The sequence below is a fragment of the Chelonia mydas genome, chromosome 3 (assembly GCF_015237465.2).
Source record: "Chelonia mydas isolate rCheMyd1 chromosome 3, rCheMyd1.pri.v2, whole genome shotgun sequence".
NCBI classification, from domain to species: Eukaryota; Metazoa; Chordata; order Testudines; family Cheloniidae; genus Chelonia; species Chelonia mydas.
In genome coordinates this window covers 13,744,402-13,764,460 of record NC_057851.1, presented here as the reverse complement: position 1 = coordinate 13,764,460, position 20,059 = coordinate 13,744,402, and the positions used below count along the sequence as shown (strand labels likewise).

The window sequence follows — 20,059 nt, the reverse complement described above, 5'->3', positions numbered from 1 at the left end:
TGTTTTCCCCACATGCTTTGGAAACTCTCTCTTTCTCTAAGAAGTTATGTCCATCCACTCTGGCAAGATCTGCATTACTTTATATTCATTGTGCTTCAATGACACCCCAGTGGTATTGACCTTCTGGGATGACTGATGTAAATTATATGCTATGTAGGGGAAAAATAAAATCTTTTTCTTACTTTTTATGTTCTGCAGAGCAATAAAAGTGAAAACAAATGACAGAGAAAATCAGGCTTATTCAAAAGTAAAACTGTGTGTGTTATGGTTTCAGCAGACTCCAGTTTGTGAAAGCAATGAGACATTTCATAATGACTTATGTATCTTAAAGGTGACCTGCCAAGGGAAACGATATTTGTGCCCTTTTTTGGTTCTTCATGATGCATAAAGAAAGCCTGAAATTATTTTAAGTCCCTGTGAAGTTTAGTAAGAACTCAAGAGCCTTGTCCAACAGCAAGCATAGTACTTTTAACTGCACAAGCACTCAAGTGACACTGAGACTGCTCAGGCTTCTGGAAACATGTAGTACTCATTGGGCATGTTCACTCATTCCAGTATATTTTGCTTGATTTATATATTAGAATTATCAGGAATATTAATTCTTGCCTTCCCTGTATATTTCCCACAGGATTCAACTGAGGACTACAGAACTGAAGTAAAAGCTTCCAATGGAAGGAAAGGACTGGGGAAAACTGCTAAATCTTTTTCATCTTGACAGATTTTTTTTTTCTTTTTCAGGAGAATACTTGACAAAAATGCCTATAGTCCTGATTTGGCAGGGGCTGTTTAGGTATTTGTAAATCTACCATGGGAGGGAACAGTCCCAGTCAGCATCTCAGCTTCTCTGCTGTAACTCCGTTGCTCTAAAAACCACCACCACCAGCAATGCTGGCCTTTTGCAACTGTGGCATTGTCAGTGCTTGGGCTGCTCTCAACTCTTCCTCTGCAATTGTAGGCACCAGCAGGAAGGAAGGGATGTTGAGATCACTCAGCTGGCTAGCTGTAAGTGGTAACATCTTCCAGTATCCCCAAGATGCGTGCGAAGGAGGTAGAAATGGGACAGAAGGCGGGAAAAGACATAGGAAGGAGGCAAACAGAAGGGGAAGATAGGGTATTGAAGGAGGGAACAGGAAGAGAGGGTGCCTTTGGGGCATGCCATTGGTGGCAGAAGGAAAGAGGATGGGGGGAGCATGATGGAGCTATGGAAAAAAGATGAAACATTTCTTCAAGATTAATTTCAAATAAATCAGGATTTGGGGGCTCTTTAAGGATTAATTTGCTGAATGCTGGCCCCACCCCCTTCAAAGAATAACCTAAAATCTACTGTAATGCATATACAGTTGTGCAGCCACCAGACTGGTTTCTGAGGAGAATTGATCCTGGTAAAATTTTTACATGTTTGCCAACTGTACAAGAGTTTTAGTTAAATAGGTGATGACAAAAAAAAAAAAATCTATATCTATAGAGAGAGACTGTTTGATTAACAATCTTGTGAAGTCACAATCCCAAACAAGCCTTTAAAAAAAATTTCATGCCTTTTTTACACATTCTCTCCCCCCCCATCACAAACATAATTACTTTCTTATTTTATATTTTCTGGTTATCTTTGTTAATTCTATTTTACAGACTCTACATAGGATTGTGGAGTGACAGGAATAACCCCGTGCACGTAGCCACTTAGCCATGTCAGTAGCAGTGTCACAAATCACCTATTATTTGGGATAGCAGGTAGGCAGCTTCCAAGTAACTCTGATTCTAGTAATCTGTAACAAAATTGGCTTCCCTTTTAGGGAAATTGGCTTCCCTTTTCCTGTACTAGAAAGTTGTTGAGACACTGGAGGGAATTCACAGAAAAGCAACACAACTTATTTGGAGGTGCAGAGAAGAGGACAGAGGGATGGAATTATGAGGAAAAGTTAAAGGAGCTAAAATATGTATATCTTGCTAATTGACACCTGGGAGCAGCAATGGTCATGAAGCAGTATGCAAGTATTCGAAACAGGCTAGATGTCAAGGACAGAGTTTAGGGTTTGTTAGGGTTTAATAAGAGGGTATAATTAGGAGTCACGGGATGAAATTGGAGGGAAAATTTAGGCCTTGGCTACACACAGAAGTTGTACCTCTTCAACTGTACTAGTATAAAATAGTACAATTCCATAGTATGGCTGTGTTTATACCAGTATAAGTGGGCTTATACCACTATAGCTTATTCCCATAAAGGAAGGGGAATAAGGTGTATTGGTATGTCATCTTTATGCTAATATAACAGTGTCCAAACTAGGGATTTTATATTTTACTGGTGTATCACACCTCCAACTAAAATACTTATACTGGTACAAAATCCATGTATAAACCAGACCTTAGCTGAATATCCCCCAAACCCTTCCTGACGGGGACAGCTATTAAGCTGTGGAGCAGTTTTCTGGCGAGACTCATCAGTAGATCCACTTTTTGGGACATTTAAACTTGTCCAGAAGAGAGGATCTTGCATCAAACTCTCATAGATGAAGCATCACTTTGAGATGGAGCTATGTGTCTTTGTCAACCCTTTGCACACCGCTGGGTGCTTATTATGTTTGGATTAATTTTTGTCTCATAGTCACTGGCACCCATCCTTAAAGCCTGACATATACTACCTTCAGTACAGCCTGGTTGCTGTAGGGCTTAAGCCTCAGATACACCACTTGCAGTAGTGCCTAGCGACTATAGGGTCTAGGCCTCAGATACATGACCTGCAGTAGTGCCTGGTTGCCATGAGACAGTGGTTTTTGACCTTTTTGCACGTTCAGACCCCTAAACATTTTCAAATGGAGGTGCAGACCCCTCTGGAAATCTTAGACATAGTCTGCGGCCCTGCAGGGGTCCGCAAATCACAGATTGAAACTCACTGTTCTATGGGAACCACCTTTCAGAGCTCCCAGTCAGACACTCCCTGCCGGGGCCCACAGGTTGAAAACCACTTCTGTGGCGTCTAAGCCTCAGACACACGATCTGCAGCAGTGCCTGGTTGCTATAGGGCCTCTCCCGTCTGCTGGGCGGGGGGGTGAGGGGGAGAGAAATCTACAAGCATCTGAATTTATGGCAAGGGGCCTAGCGTGTTTCTAATGTAAACACAACGCATGGGGGACTTCCTAACCAGGTGCCGAGAGGGGACTGTAGAGATGCCTCTAGAAGTACCTCATGATGGCTCCAGGGTCTCTTCTGAAACCGGTGGGGGACATCCGAGCATCTACGGGGGAGGGAGGGGGCCTCCTCTGGGGGACTCCCTAGCGCTCCTCTCCCCTGCGGGCTGCTCGAACGCGCCACCCACGCCGCCGCGCGCAGGGGGAAGCCCCTTGCTGTGGGACGCGGCGGCCCGCCCCTGCTCCACCCCCCGCTCCTCGCGCGGGGCTCCAACCGCCGCCGGTCGCCCAAGGAGAAGGGGCGCGAGCCGCCACACAGAAAATGGAGGCGCCGGGGCGCCGCAGCAGATGTGTGGCGGAACCGGCCCCTCCCCCGGCGGGCGGCGCCATTTTCCCCCTGCTCGGTTAGTCCCCTAGAGCCGAGCGGCTGCCGAGAGGCCTCGGTTCCTCTCTCCGTGTCTGGTGGAAGGGGAAAGAGGACGGCGCAGCTCCCCTCTCCCCCGTGTCTAACCACCCCCCTCCCCCGTCTCTGGACACCAGCCCACTGGGGTTAATTGGCCACCACCAGGCCAGGCTGCGCCTTCCTTCCTTGCACGCCTCTGCGTCCAGCCCCGTGTGTCTGAGCCTTTGAGTGAGTCACCAGCAAGGGCGAGCGAGCAGCGTGTTGCTATTGCCTGACTAACTTAGCAGGGAGCTCATGGGGCTGTGGAGGTATTGACCCAAGGGATATATTGCCTGGCTGCCGAGTAATCTTTTTTTGGGGGCGGGGGGGGGGGAAGAGAAGGGGAGGGTTATGTCTGTTTCTGAGTCTTGCACCCTGTTGCAGGAATGTCTGCTAATGTACCTTGGCCTCTGTGATTCCACCCAGCGCTGTGCCAGTGGCATCCCAGGTCTGGGGAAAGCAGCTCCTTTCCTTGTAACGTTATCTGTTAGCTGGTACCAGACGCTAAAACCAAGATTTCCCCCCCCTCCCCCCCCACGAATTGGCCACCTGTTGCAGGTGCCTGAGTGTTTGGGGTGCCCAATCTGACACCTCGGGCCTGAATTTCAGAGCTGCTGAGCACCCACAACTCCTCGGTGGTAGCTGTGGATTCTCACGAAAGCTCATGCTCAAATAAATTGGTGAGTCTCTAAGGTGCCACAAGTACTCCTTTTCTTTTTGCGAATACAGACTAACACGGCTGTTACTCTGAAACCTGTCAACAAGTATGAAATTCAGGTTCAAAGCACCCTAATAACTGAGGCACCCAGAACAGGTGACCACTTTGGGGAGTATGGGTACAAATAACTCCTCAGCCTGGTGATCTGCATCCTGTTTCTCTCCTCTTATCTATTTCCCTGGGGTTTAGGCTATAGCTTACTGTTTCACTATGCCCTATTTATGGTCATGTTTGTAAACAACTTTGAAAATGTTTTTATAATTTATATAGAACAAGTTGCTGATGTTCAGTTACACCGAAAGTGTGCCAGGTACTGTTGAGTGTTGTTTTGTGGTGGTGTTTATCTTTGCAGTTCTGAGAGTATGGTGGTTTCTCTCCCACATTTTTTTGCGGGGGATGATGGATTTTATTTAGATAGCAGTACAAGCATGTGTAGTGTTTTGTAGGTGAAGGGCCCAGACTTTGCAATGAATAAAAAACTACCTGTTCCCAGGTTCTGAGCATTTAATACATTCTCAAGTCCAAGAGAATGCATTTTTTTCTGTTAAACTCTTACAAATGTGTAGTGGCTTTCATTATCATTTACTAAATATATTAAATTATGCTTTATGTATTGGTCAGCAACTTCAGCTCTAGAAATTACACAAATAAATGACTGAAACATTTTGTGGCCTATGAATGAAAAGAACATGCGAAGTATTATTAGATATGCATTCTAGAAGAAAATGATGTTTTGGGCAATATACTTAGCTTCAGGGAATGTCTACTGTTAAAATGCTACAGCGGGCAGCTGCAGTGCTTAAACATAGATGCTACCTATGCCAACAGGAATGAGTCTCCCATTGTCAATCTAGCTCCCCAAGAGATGTTAGTTAGGTCCACAGAAGAATGCTTCTGTTGACATAGCATTGTCTACAATGGGGTTAAGTCAGTATAGTTACCTCTCTCGGGGCTGTGGATTTTTCACATCCTTGAGTGATGTAGCTATACCAGTGTAAATTCCCAGTGTAGACCAGGACGTCCTATAGCAACATTAAGGGTGTGTTGTGAGGTACTTCAGAAGACTTTTGTAGAATTGAGTTTACTTGAAGGGTTATAATTTGAACCAAATGGAAATTAGATACAAATTCTGTTGATGTGGTATTTAGAGAATGCCTTCCTTTTAAAATATTCAGCTAAAGTCCTATGTTCTTCTACCTCTATGCATCTTCTCCTTTTATGCTTTCTCCCCACAGAAGACATTTTTGGAAACTACACCTCTCTCCCGTCCCCTTCCTTTACTGTTTTAAGTTCATTAATCTTTACCATGGGCCAGATCCCAAAACAGAAAGATTCCCATTGACTTCAATGGGCTTTGCTCAGACCTCATGTTTGTAGATTTGTAACCTGTCTCTTATGATGACTTTTCATCTTGGTTGTTGTTGCTGCATTAGTGGTGAGGGTGGTGTCTTAAGTAGTTTTGCCAACTCCTGAGATATTTGGTAGTTTTCTTAAAGCCCCAGCTCCTGGAATCATGTGACTACATGAGAATCTCAACTTTCATTTAAAAAAAAAAAAAAGTAATTTCTGAAGCTTGAACAGATGACCAGAGTATGCTCTAAAAGCTTGAAAACTAGAAGGCGAATAAAAAGAACCCCTCACATTTTTTTATTTTGGGGGTCTAACTCATGTTTTTGGAACAATGTGGTTGACAATAATGCTCAAGGTTTAATAGAATTCACTCAGCTCTTCAATATACAGGCTTATTTGCTAAGCCAAACAGCGTCACAACCAACTACATTGCTCTTATGGACTTAATTTTGAATAACACAAAATGCGACTGTCTAAAACGGGATTAGTCAATTAGTAACTTGTCAACATAAGCAAACTATAATTTAATAAACTACATGTGTTAGGAATTACATTTGCATAATCATTTTAGGCAATGTTGTACACCTTTCTTGGTTGTTAATACCCTCCCTACATGATACCCTTAAGAAATAAGACATGCTAGATTCTGCATTTCTGGGTGGTGATAGCATGCCTCAAGGGGTGTGGTAAGGCAGCAGGCCAAACCCAAGAAGTGTGATAATCCCACAGAAATTGTGAGGACTGTTCTGTTGCTATCATGAAGTTTATAAAGAAAATGGGGAAGCCAGTTACAGTTAGCCATGTGCTTTTTCTGTTCTAGGCATTATTTAGTTGGTTATGACAAGAGTTTCTCAACCAGCCGTCCAGGAGCCCCTGGGGGCCCACAAGCAGCTTTTAGGGGGTCCTCCAAAATAAAACAGAAAGCAAGGCTGGCGTTAGACTTGCTGGGGACCAGGGAAGGAAGCTGAAGCCCCGGCGCGTGCGGCTGAAGCCAAAGCTGAAGCCCAAGCAACTTAGATCGGGTCACAGATTATTTCAACATGTCATAGTTTAATCATGAACTCTAGCAAGGAGAATATAACATTTAATTAACTGTTTAAAACTAGTAATTATAAAGGCCCTATCTAAATCTATGTCATACTTGCAAATTATTTTTCTCTTTTAAAAAAAAAATCTGGCAATTTTATAATTAAAAAGGAAAGAATTTACATAAATAATTTTATCAATGAAAACACATAAAAATAAGATACCTATTCTGATCGCTCAACACCTCTGACTTGGGGCCCCAGGCAGTTGCCCTGGTTGTTACCCCCTAACATCAGCTCCGGCTTTTAATCTACTGGATATGCAAAAAAAACAGTTGTTGTGGCACAGGTGGGCCACAGAATTTTTATAGCATGTTGGGGGTGCCTCAGAAAGAAAAAGGTTGAGAACTCCTCGGTTATGAGATCCTTGGTAACTAGTCAGAAACCTGTGTGTCCAAAGTACTGAAACTTAAATTGATGCCTTTGTGGGAAACTATATTTTGCTAGACCAATTTACATTTTGTATTTCATAAAAAGATCAGCAGTAATGCTAAAAATCATTAGTTTCCATGGCACTACTAAACATACAGAATAATTTTATTTATAAGTAATCTTCTAGCCCCCTCCCTTTCCAAGTTCTTTCACGTGCCTGGGGTACTCAAAAATACAGTTAAAATGTTCTCAAAGCCAGCAAAATATTTGTAATCAAAACAACACCTTAAAACTTTCAACAGGAAAATGAAAAAGGAATAATGGGAGGTAGTAAACAAGAGGTTAATCAGTGGGGGGGGACCATTTGGGACAAAGGGAAAAAGGTGGATATTTTCTAAAGTACCCAGTGTTTGCCTAATGCTGCTGCTATGAAGTTGATAGTAAAACTCTCAATGACTTGAGTGGGAGCTCTTGAAAGTCTCACTCTAAATGTTTAAAAGTGAACAAAAGGATGTTTGCTCCCATTGTCATACACTGAGACAGATGTCAAAACAGAACAAATATTATGTGTTGGGATATGCTGCTGCAAAGATCTGGTGGCTCACAGGCTTCATGTGTTATGGTGGGATCCCTAAAAGGGGATGTACTGACTACCAATAAAGTATGACTAAACTTAACTTTTTAATTACTCTTCTTTATTATTATGAAATCATAAAAATGTAGGCCCAGAGAGGACCTTGAGAGGTCATCTAGTCCAGCCCCCTACACTGAGGCAGCACCAAGTATACCTCTTAGACCATCCCTAAGAGGTGTTTGTCTTAGCTGTTGTTAATAACCTCCAATGATGGGGATTCCACAAGCTCCCTTGGAAGCCTGTTCTAGAACTTAGCTATTCTGATAGTTAGTTTTTCCTGATATCTAACCGAAATCTCCCTTGCTCCCGATCAAGGGACTTCTTGTGCCCTTCAGTGGACATGGAGAGCAGTTGATCACCATGCTCTTTATATGAGCCCTAAGCATATTTGAAGACTTTTGTAGGGTCCCCCCTCAGTCTTTTCTCAAAATTAAACATGTCCAGGTTTTTTAAACCTTTCCTCATAGATCAAGTTTTCTGCACGAGTTGTTCTCAAACTAGGGCCGCCACTTGTTCAGGGAAAGCCCCTGGGGGGCCCGGCTGGTTTGTTTACCTGCTGCGTCTGCATGTTCGGCCGATCACGGCTCCCACTGGCCGTGGTTCGCTGCTACAGGCCAATGGGGGCTGTACGAAGGGCGGCCAGCACATCCCTTGGCCTGTGCCGCTTCCCGCTAGATTAAATTTCCCCATGTTAAGTATCCTCACACCTTCTTGTCAGCTGTCTGAAATGGGCCATCTTGATTATCTCTACAAAAGTTTTTTTTTCTCCTTCTGATAATAGCTCATCTTAATTGATTAGCCTCTTAGAGTTGGTATGGCAACTTCCACCTTTTCATGTTCTCTGTATGTGTGTGTGTGTGTGTGTGTGTATGTGTATATATATATATATATATATACTTGTTCCATTCTATGCATCTGATGAAGTGGGCTGTAGCCCACGAAAGCTTATGCTCAAATAAATTTGTTAGTCTCTAAGGTGCCACAAGTACTCCTGTTTTTTTTTGTGGATACAGACTAACACAGCTGCTACTCTGAAGTCTGAGATTAGTTTCTGCCTTCTCGGAGCATGAGTAGCTCCAGGGAAAGAAAGACCTCCCACTATAGAGTTTCCAATTGAATTCAAAGTAAGAAATGCCTGTGACTTTATCAATACCTCACACTACAGAATCCTGCATCCATAGCATGATTTTTCAGCTGGAGGTCTGTGTCTGTTTCCGGTAAATTAATCATCAGTCTTTCAGTGGCTGGGCCCAAAATTTCTGCCAAAGATGGTTTAAAGAACTCTCATTACATTTATGTTTGGACAAATTGTAGCTATCAAAAAGGAATATGTGAGGAAGGTTATAGATGTTGCATTTTGAGTAAAAAGTTGGAGACCTAGACTTGGTGTACCCTAAAAAGGTAGGTTGACTGTCACTCAGGGGTGTGAAAAATCCACTCCCCTGAGTGGGGTAGTTAACTTAACTCCTGTTGTAGGCAGCGGTAGGTTGACAGAATAATTCTTCTGTTGCTCTAACTACCACCTCTCAGGGAGGTGGATTACTGATAGCAACCCCTCCCGTCAGTGTAGGTAGTGTCTACGCTGAAGCGCTACAGGGGTGCAGATGTAGCGTTTCAAGTGTTGACAAGTCCCTAATATTATATGGTTTCTAACAGGATCAGTGGTTTACAGTATGAGTTTGGTCAAGTGAAGCAGAATTATTTTTGTCAAGTACAACTGGTCAAAACTTTAGAAGGGAATCTTTGCTTATTTGTAGATTTTAGATATGCTTTTTTAAGTAAAACAAATTAATACATGCAAAGAGGCATTCCTGTCAGGTACAGATGTGAACCTTTGCGACTGCTTATCTCTTCTGAGATGAAGGAGAGGAGTTGTGAACAAAAAGCTAGTGGGCTTCATTTTATTCTTGCATGCACATGCATTTCTCCCATTGAAGTTTATGAGAACCACATCTGAGGACAGAATTTTGTCCAGTTGACGTTGTAGAGTTGAAAACAGTTTGTTGTGCTCTCCTGGTTTTCAGAGAGGAATTCTAGATTCATTGTGCATTATTGAGAACAGGTGATGGGGTTGTCATGGTTTATCTCATCAAGTCGAAAGAAGGAAGATAGCTGTTATAGAATTGATGTTCCTCATGTCTAGCTAGCGAACAGGAGCAGCAAATGGGAGTTTTGCGAGGGAGTTCTCCAGGTGAAAGAGGAGTGACTCTTACCCTTGGGTGAGTTTGTTGTCTGTCTGTCTTGTGTGCTTGCTTGCTTGCAATGTGCCTGATTAATTGACATTTATAGTGTGGTCTGTTTGGGGGGGCTGTATGCTGAGCCCAGCGGTGTGCTAGGCAAAGCTGAGAGCTTCCTAAGGAAGCTCTCTAGCCTGCCATCCTTTGATCCCTAATTCCTTTAGGATCCCTTGACAAGGAGGGTGAGGGCGAGGGCTAACTCATGGAGAACAGGAGTTTAAAAAGCCAGTTTGTAAGAGACCAAAGGAGCTAACAAAGAGGAGTTTTGTGAGGAAGTTTAGGGAGGGAGCATGAGAGCCAGATACACCTAATAAACATTCTCCTGTCCACCAGTTGACCCCTTCCCCCCTCCTCCGCAAATGTTCCTTCCTGATAAAGAACAAACAACCAAAAAGCCCCCAGCAAGAGTAAAAAAAATGCAGGCAGAAGTCCAGCAGCAGAGTGAGGGCTATCCATTTTATTGCAGTGAATGTAGCATGTATGATTACCTGCCTTGTGGGCAGGTGGCGTGTGTGTGCATTCAGTGAAAGCAGTTCATGGCCCTCAGAGACAGAGTACGGGCTCTTGAGACCAGAGTGGCTGAACTGGAAAAGCTAAGGGATACCAGTACATAGGTGAGGTTTTTTGGGATATAATGGAGTATTCCCACCCCTGCTCTGTGTTGACCCCTCTCCTCGCCTGACAGCCTCTGTGTTGAGGAAGATCAATATCTTGGGGAAGGAGAGCATCAAGCGGGAGTAGAGGGAAACAATCCCATGGTTGGGACCCTCCTTCCAAAAGATGTCATGTTATCCTCTCGCGCTGAGGATACCTCTCTGGGGTGGGGGACCCCTGTTATTAGGAAGACAGGTAATAGTAATGGAGGATATGATTATTAGAAATATATGTAGTTGGGTTTGTGATGGCTAGGAGAACTGCATGGTGAATTACCTGCCTGGTGTGAAGTTTGTAGATCTCTCAGGACATTTAGACAGACTTATGTAATGGGCTGGGGAGGAGCTGGTGGTCATGGTACATGGAGGTACCAGTGATATAGGGAAAGGTATGAGAGAGGAGTTGGAGGCCAAATTTAGGCTGGTAAGTAAGAAATTGAAGTCCAGGATCTCCACGGTAGCATTCTCTGAAATGTTTCCTGTTCCGCTTGCAGGGCCAGTTAGACTGGTAGAACTGCAGAGTCTCAATAAGTGGATGAGACTGTGGTGTTCCTAGCAGGGATTTATGTTTATTTTGAATTGGGGAACCTTTTGGGAAATGAGGAGCCTGTACAGGAAGGATGGGCTCCACCTAAACCAAAAAGGAACCAAATTGCTGGCTTGTAAAATTATAAAGGTCGTAGAAGAGGAGTTCTTAGACTACGGGCTGGGGAAAAGCTGACAGGTACAGAGGAGTATGCGAATTAGATAGACATCTCTTAAGGGATGATTTTGTTAAAGGGATAATTGTAGTAAAGAGGAGAGGACAGAAGTTGATGAAGTACAGGTCGGAACTGAAAAGAAACAGTCAAATGAAAGCGTCCCATTCAGTTACATAACGTGAAGGCCTACAACTAAATATTTGTGGATGTGGCCCATATAACACATAAAAAGCTTCATATGTGGCCCACATGGTAAATAGGTTGAGAACCACTGAAATAGAGGGTCAGTGTAACACTGTACATAATCCAGTATACAATTATTTTCATTGTCCATTCTCTTTAATACTTTTTTAAAAACTAGATAGACTAGTTCAGAAGTGTACTTTCTCGTGTGTTTATTTTTATTTTGTTTTATTATTTGTATTTTCATAGAACCCTAAATCCCGAGTCACACACCAGCACTCCATTGTGAAGATGACTTAACATTTCTGTTGCATGATAAGATAAAATCAAAGACCTAAATACACATGGTTAATTAAAACCCTTACTTCCTAAACGCCAAAGGAGCAGGGACTGTTTCTTGTACTACATCTTGCACAGTGCTGAGTGTTTGCACAAATACAATACTTAATGGTGACATTTCTGATTTTGGCTTAAGTTTAAATTGCAGTAAAGACTAGAATATTTAAAACAAAAACACTAATTTTAATACAGTATTTGCTCAAAGCATCTTAGCATCCAGTGGTTTTCTTCCTTCCTGTTTTGTATGAGTTTTATGTAAGTAAAAATGTATCCCATTTTGCATTATTTCAGATCATATGCAGAAAGTAGTTATGGAAGATGTGAAATGAGGGCCTGATGCAATACAAAAATTAGATGGAACTCTGCAGAAATAATTTATTGTAACAGTAATTTATTTTTGCACCTAAAGTAAGAAAGGTACCATATACACATTCCTTATCTCCTGCTGAATGGAAACATGTAATTAACTTCTAATTTTCTTGGAACCTTGTAAAGTTTTATATGATTTGCCTCTTTACTTTTATTAGAAGTACATAACCTCGTTCTCCTATTGCTTATATGATTTATAGTAAATCATAGTTAATGACACTGACTTCAGAGGAGTTTTCTAGGTGTAAGTCTAGTGTAAATGGGAGAAGAGTCAGGCCCCTAAGACAAAACAACCCAGTTGGAGACATCTCTATGTTAGAAAATACCTTTATCTGAAATAGTCCAAATTTGTTGATATTCAGGGCACCATTTATTTATAGAAGTTTATGAGGAAGTGCAAAATACCATCCTTTACCAAAAGCTTGAGTAAACAGATGGACTGTGCGCTCTACCTTAAAGATTAGTCAATCACACGTGTGTCCTATCGTGTGGGAATTACACAGGAAGACACAGACTCAATGGACAGGTTATGGAACGGTAGGTTCCCAACATACCTGAGAGAGAATCGCTGGTCTGAACTCAACCAGAGGAGGTTTAGCATTTTTCCACTCAAGATTGTTTGGGAGTGTGAGGGAATGAGTTGTTTCTTATGTGACTGTATATTTAATTTATGTCAGAGGTGTTGAGCGATCAGGATAGGTATCTTATTTTTATGTGTTTTCATTGATAAAATTATTTATGTAAATTGTCTTTTCTTTTTAATTATAAAATTGCCAGATTTTTTTTTTAAAGAGGAAAATAATTTGCAAGTATGACATAGATTTAGATAAGGCCTTTATAATTACTAGTTTTAAATAGTTAATCAAATGTTATATTCTCCTTGCTAGAGTTCATGATTAAACTATGACATGTTGAAATAATCTGTGACCCGATCTAAACATCTGAATTCACTTTGTGCAATATGGCAAACAGCTGTATTTCAATTCAAAGCTAAAACAACTGTAGTACATTGACCCGTTGAAGATTACAGTAGGTTTTCAATTCCATGTTAGCTGTATTTATTGGAGAAAATTGATTTGAGAGTGCTTCTGCTTTTGACTTTGTTTTTAATGTCCGGAAGAAAGGAAATAGAACATGCGGATGATGGGACTTTGATGTGTAAAGAAGTTAATTATCTAAACCATCAAACAAAATGTGGGTTGGGGAAGTAATTATTTTAAAGGCTATGACAGGGCATGATGAGCTGTTGGTTCATCATGTCAAGAAAATGCTGTACACCTGCTTGATTTGAAAGTTAAATATTTTGGTTTTAGTAGGAAGACAGTGGTTTAATGAATGGATAGAGCTGGTATGCTCATAGTTCCTGATCCTGCAAAGATTTATGCAGGTAGGTAGTTCCATTGGATTTAATGGGACTGCTCATGTGTAAGTGTTTGCAGGACTGGAGCCTTAGCAAGTAATTGTGCTGACACAAAACACGTGGGCATAAATGACACCCTGACACTGAAGGTTACACTTCTGGGTGGAACCCTTTGCAGGATTGTGGCCTATGTGCACAATTATTTTTGGAAGAGTCCCACTAAAGTCAGTAGGATTACTTGTATGCAAGGCAGTACTGCCAGACTGAAATGTTCAAAAATCATTAGCTCAAAACTCATGAGATGTAACTTTTATTTGTCTTCGTTTGCTGTTTAGTGTCTGAGCTTTAGTGAGTCTCACTTTCAAGCTTTTCTCTGCAGTCATAGGGCTAGAATTTTTTTTTTAAATAAAAGGTCAGATGATCACATAATCACTTGTCTCCAGGGTGGTGAGCTTTAAGTAAAGCGCCAAATATCATGAGAGTTGGCAATGCTGGTAAGGGATAGCCATGTCTGTAACAATTATTAATGTGAACACGGGCTGCCTGATTGACCCTTACTTAGTGAGTGGGAGGGAAATAAACACTGCATGCCGTGCACTTAATTTTTTTTGACAAACCCTAATAATGTTACAATCTCAGTCCTGTAAAATCCCAGTCCTGCAGACACTTGCATGTATAGCTTTCCTCCGCAATATAATTATTAATATTCATTAATGAAGTGAATAAGACTGTGCTTAAAATTAAGCATGTGTGTTTTCAGGATTGGGGCCTTATCTTATTAATCATTAACTTTAATAATATTTTCTTTAAAATTTTTAAGGGCAAGAAAATTCTAGCCAAAAACTAGTGTTAATGCCTTGCACAGCTTTACTGAATTGTATTTCTACTTCTCTATGACCTTTCGATTTAAGAATTTTGACATTATCATAAGAGTGGATATACGTATTTTGAGTTATTAAAAATTAGACATTAACTGTTATATAAATAATAAAATAAAGAGTAAAAAGCAAAATGTGTAAAACAAAAGTAAGACTAAATATACTCTTGATTTAAATTTCCAAGTCTGTGGGTCTTTGGTACATAATCCAGTTGCACCTCCAATGTTTAGAAGCACTATGCCTGAAGTAACACATAATCTTCCTTTACACTTACAGACAAGTTTATTGCATTTTTTTTAAACTCACTAATTTTACTGTTTAGGTTTGAGACTAATGGTAACTGCTGACCAAGGCCCTGGTCCTCAGAACACTTGAAATAGTATGTGTGCCTACTCATATGACTAAAGTCAGACTTCAGTGCAACTAAATATGTGAGTAGAGTTAAACATGTGCTTGTGTTTGTAGTGTGAGAACCTAAATTACAATCTGGAAAATAAGTGGAAGTCTCTTAAACTATACGTGAAAGCATTAATATAAAACAGTTTACTCTAGTGTTTTAGAGATAGGTGTATATTACAAGTTTCTCTATCTATTTGATGCATCTGTGTGCTAAGTATCCTTAATCTTTTTAATGTAACCATAATTATAACAGGTTTCAGAGTAGCAGCCGTGTTAGTCTGTATCAGCAAAAAGAATAGGAGTACTTGTGGCACCTTAGAGACTAACCAATTTATTTGAGCATAAGCTTTCGTGGGCTACAGCCCACTTCATCGGATGCATAGAACGGAACACATAGTAAGAAGATATTTATACATATAGAGAACAGGAAAAGGTGGAAGTACCACATTACCATGGAAAATATATTACATATTCAAAAGACTTAATATCTTTCTTTTTAAAAAAATATATATATATAGTAATGAACCACATGTAGCGTTAGTGCTGGAGAGAAGGCTTCGTATACAGGCTTTTGTATTGTTAAGCTTCTTTTTTTAAAAAGCATAGGTTAAAGGTAAAATTATAACTGGGAAATGACTGACTGAAAACAAATGATATTAACATCTGCATTTTATTATCACAACTACTACTAACAACAACATAAGAAATGAGCAGATCTTGGATAAGTGAAGGTTTACCAGCTCTTAGCAAACCAGACAGGAGAAAAAATATACTGTGAGTGTCTTCTGTTTATCAGAAGACATTCATGGTGCCTGGAATATTTTAGTGTTGCTAAATGTTGTTTGGCGGTAAAAACAAGACACGCAAGAGTATCTATTTTCGCATATAGAAATATACTTGGATAACGTTTGACTCTTTATATTGCTTCTAATGAGTGATGTTTAAAACATGAACTTGTGTGTTTATTTTTAATTATATTGACTCAGTTTATTAAGTTAATTTTATTATTTGGTGGTCTTCATGAAATATCCTTGTTATGCATTGTCTGGTAGTTCTTTGGTTAGTTTTCAGTAAATTAAGATTATAGATGACATGATTTAAAGATATTTTGACTTGCATTTTATTAGAGAGGAAAAATAGAAAGCTAAATTAGTATATGTGGTCTGGTTAGAGTAGAACTGAGTCCAGGTTTCAACTTGGAATAAACTGTTTTAATTTTACAGAAATTCTGTCAGGAAAACCATTAAACATTTTAAAATATTTTTTTTGTTCATTTTGTATTCCTGCTTTTTACAGATACTGGATCATACATAAAGCTGAAAATAGTGCAAAGTGGGTAAATCAGATTTAAAGTTGAATATCTCAATGTTGAGTTCATTCACATTTCTTACTGGCTTATTTTTTAGGATTCAGTATTTGGTTTCAATACTGTAAGGACCTTAGTCACTCCAATGAAGATTAAGCTACAGTGAACTAAGGCCACTTTCCTTCTGAATGAAAGCTAGGTTTAATGCACTTTAACTTCACAGCTATATTTAATTCATCTTCTCTCCCTATGTAGACAAACCCTATATGAATAAGGTCCCTATGGGATTTGGTTGCTGCATGAGCTGAAGGTTATGCACTTCTGTTGGAAGACTGGGCCTATTAAAGGCACATATATAGCCCATAATAATGTGAGCTCTTGAATAGATATTGAGATAAGCTTGCATTGTTGCTTTTTGAATGGCTCCCTGAGTTTATATTTTTTTTAAAAAAAAAGCCAGTGGAGAAGTGTGAACACAAATAAGTACCCAACACGCACTTTCAATGAGGCTAGTTGCAGTGATTGCTGACCACAGTTTATATTTTATTGATAATACAGGTGGCAACTCAAATAGGCTTCTGTTCTACATTGAAAAGGCTTTTATATGTATTATTATATGTCTTGCCTGAATTGCTTTTTTCCTTCTGAATCCGTAATGCAAAGCAAGCGTACGTAGCAGTCATTAAGGTGAAACTATTACAATTATTATTGATTCCTCTTATGTATCTGTTTACTAAAATGAACAGTGTGGTTTTCTCAATTTGTCCTGTAATAGAGGAGAAAATAATTTTCTTGTAGCGCTGAATGAAAGATATTAACTTCAACATGAAACATAGTATGGTAGGCTGGATATTTTAAACCACATATACTTTGTGAAGTGGTTTATAGTTGCTGCCCATTTCCAAGATCCCCTGTTTATTAAATTAAATATGTTTGCAAGCTCTATTGTTTCTTTTTGTTTACTCAGATGAGCAATATTGCAGCTAGCCCGATGTCAAATGTTACCTCTTCAAGCAGCGGAAGAGGGACAGGGAAATCAACAAGCTTTACTCCTGAACTGCAAAGTATGATGTAAGTAAGCTATCCAAATATTTTGGACTGTTTGCATTTTGAATGTGTGTTTTTTGTCATTCTCTAAGAAAATAGGGCAGAAGAACAGATACATATGATGGCTATCCCATTGTTTATATTTTTAAGACACTCTAGGTAAATAAAATATTACCCACATTTGTTACGCTATAAACAGATTGAAAAACCCTACTAAATAATGGATATGTTTTATGTATTGTATATGAAAATAAGTTGAGACCTACATTTCTTAATTCGTCATCAAATAAGATAAGATACTATTGACATAAAATTATTTTAAAAGTAACTTTTCATTGTAGTTTTACCATAGCTTTTGGTGTTAATACAGAAAGATTTGTTAACTGGTGAGATAATGCCATTTATTATGGAATTAACATGTGTGGACCAGTTGGAACTGATTACAATTTAGTTTTGGTGGTGAGCAAAATTGTTATAAAGAGAAATGATTTATTATTCTAAAATGCCACTGGAATTTTAGAAACCTGATTAAGCAGAGTTGTAAGCTGTGATATTAGAAGGGTTTGTAGCTCAGAACTTTTAGAATCTCACAAGACATTTAAATAGCCATTCACTCAATCTTTAAGACACTGCATAATCAAGAAGATTTCCTTACCTAAGGCTCTGTTCTACTTGATTAGTGGCCTATTACACTGGGCCAGGCTGCAAATCTTGATTTGGTTGAAGGCAACCTATCCATCAGAGAGCTTGACCTGCCAGCACTGCCATTTTTTCCCTTTTATATGGGTCCAGGATACATTGATCTGTAGAGAGGGGGAGAACTCAGGCTAATGAGCTCTTCTTTCCCTATGGATCATTATTCCTGATTTACCAGGCAGTTTAAAGAAAATTTCAGCCCAAGTCTGGAGTATATCTCCTTTAAAACTGCAGATAGAGAACTGGGCTGGTAGCCCAACTCCAAATTATGTGCAATTCTTTTATATATTATTATGAATATATTTTATCCAGTGTGTGTGTGTAGGGTGGGGGTGGTGGAAATTAGGGTGTACATGTATGCGTTGCTGAGTTCAGCTGTACTTAAAGGGGAGCCGTGCTGTATGAAATCTTGTTGGAATATTTAGAAGGATTTTTTTTCCCCACTGATTTCTCTGCTAGATTTTCAGTTCTTAGAAAGCTAGCGCCGGAGTGCCAGTAAGTAAACCTGTTCCATTAAAAGATAATATTGGCCATTTTTGTCTGTCTTTACTAGTTAAAATTGCTGAAATTAAAGTCTCAGCTCTGGAAAATAGTTTAACGCTTCAATAGAAAATAAGATGAGGCAAAGTAGGTTGGATTTAACAGGGAATACGTTTTGGACTATTGATTTTTATGTTGGCAGGATCCTTAAACTCTGAAGTAGAGGGGACTCGAAAACTTCTTTTTACTATGTGGTTTCATATACATCTACAGATTTTGTATGTCTGATTTCAGTCAAAAAGAATAATAGCTGAAAAGTCAACGTTCTATCTGTTTACAATGTCTGTCTGTCTGTCTCTCTCCATATATAGGCTTATAAAGTTTTAGATCTTAGTAACTTAGACCTTTTGTATCTTTTCCTTCTCTACTATACAGTAGGTACTGAGGATCAGCTTCATAAAAAACTGCTGAAACTCTAACTTGCATTATTTCTGTAATGTCCTCTGTAGAATGTTGTGTATCTCAAAGCTGAATGTTGCTCCTCTGGGTAAACATTACACTTGGCTTCTTAATGTTACAGAAATTTATCAGATCTTAGTAGTGATGTACCATATTAGAAGAAAACCACCAATCTCCTGCTTTTAGTTTTCACCTTCCTTCTGTTTCTTCTATTCATTAACAGGCTCCATTAGGGTTTAAAAAACTTATTTTGGGACATGTCTAACTTTAAATGATAGCTTGACTGACCATTTAGCTGTGTTTGCATTTTACTGGAGAAGAGCATGTTCCCAGATAAGGGCATGACAGGACTCCCCAACCATACTTAGTAATATGCCATTTCCTTAAGTCTGTTTTCCATATTTGGCAATTTTGATGGGAGGAGTTACTCAGCTCTTCAGCACAGTGGTTTTCAATCAGGTGTACATTTACTCCCTGGGGGTACACAAAGATTTTCCAGGGGATACATCAACTCATCTAGATAGTTGCCTAGTTTTACAACAGGCTACGTAAAAAGCACGAGCGAAGTCAGTACAAATTAAAATTTCATGCAGACAATGACTTGTTTATACTGCTTTATATACTATACACTGAAGTGTAAGTACAATATTTATATTCCAGTTGATTTATTTTATAATTATATGGTAAAAATGAGGAAGTAAGCAATTTTTCAGTAATAGTGGGCAGATTTTTATGTCTGATTTTTGTAAGCAAGTAGTTTTTTAAGTAAGGTGAAACTTGGGGGTACTCAAGACAAATCAGACTCCTGAAAGGGTTATAATAGTCTGGAAAGGTTAAGAGCTACTGCTTTAGAGTATATTTAGAAGTAACTGCCAAAAAGTGGAAGGTCTAATTCTGTTTTCAGTTAGATGCAATGAGGATGGAGGTATTAGAATCTTGTAGGTAGGTAGGTAGACTGTGATGTATTTCAGTATATAATTGAAATGAGATGTTCTGTTTTCCACGTGCTGCACCTTTCGAGCTAGAGGAATCTTGACTGCCAGCTAGCTCAATTATGAGGCATCTGCTGTTTTGTGTATCTTTAGTGATGTAGAGAGTTGGTGACTCAGTGTGTTCTCTTTCATGGAGTTTTTATATATATTTTGTTTTTCTTAAACCTAAAATAACTGTTATCTGCACCGAAAATGCATGTTTTCTCCCCTCACAAAGAACAAACATAAGTGATCATC

The 20,059-nt window shown here is 39.6% G+C and overlaps 2 protein-coding genes across 27 annotated transcripts in view; one reads left to right on the top strand and one right to left on the bottom strand.

Annotated features, from left to right (window-relative positions):
- RUNX2 (RUNX family transcription factor 2) overlaps window positions 1–20,059 on the bottom strand; it is a 212,034-nt gene that overhangs the window by 145,485 nt on the left and 46,490 nt on the right. The window lies entirely within an intron of this gene.
- The window catches only part of SUPT3H (SPT3 homolog, SAGA and STAGA complex component), a 461,776-nt gene continuing 444,990 nt past the window's right edge, over window positions 3,274–20,059 (top strand). For 6 of the 26 annotated variants that reach the window (XM_037893907.2, XM_043542150.1, XM_043542158.1 and 3 more), the window contains exons 1-4: window positions 3,533–3,753; window positions 4,553–4,592; window positions 14,766–14,874; window positions 17,116–17,219. In XM_037893907.2, the coding sequence (XP_037749835.1) occupies window positions 17,116–17,219 (104 nt within the window). In that variant the 5' untranslated portion in view covers window positions 3,533–3,753; window positions 4,553–4,592; window positions 14,766–14,874. Of the gene's footprint in view, window positions 3,834–4,552; window positions 4,593–14,765; window positions 14,875–16,138; window positions 16,175–17,115; window positions 17,220–20,059 lie in introns of all 26 variants that reach the window. The other 20 variants (XM_043542160.1, XM_043542143.1, XM_043542159.1 and 17 more) reach the window with 18 other exon arrangements.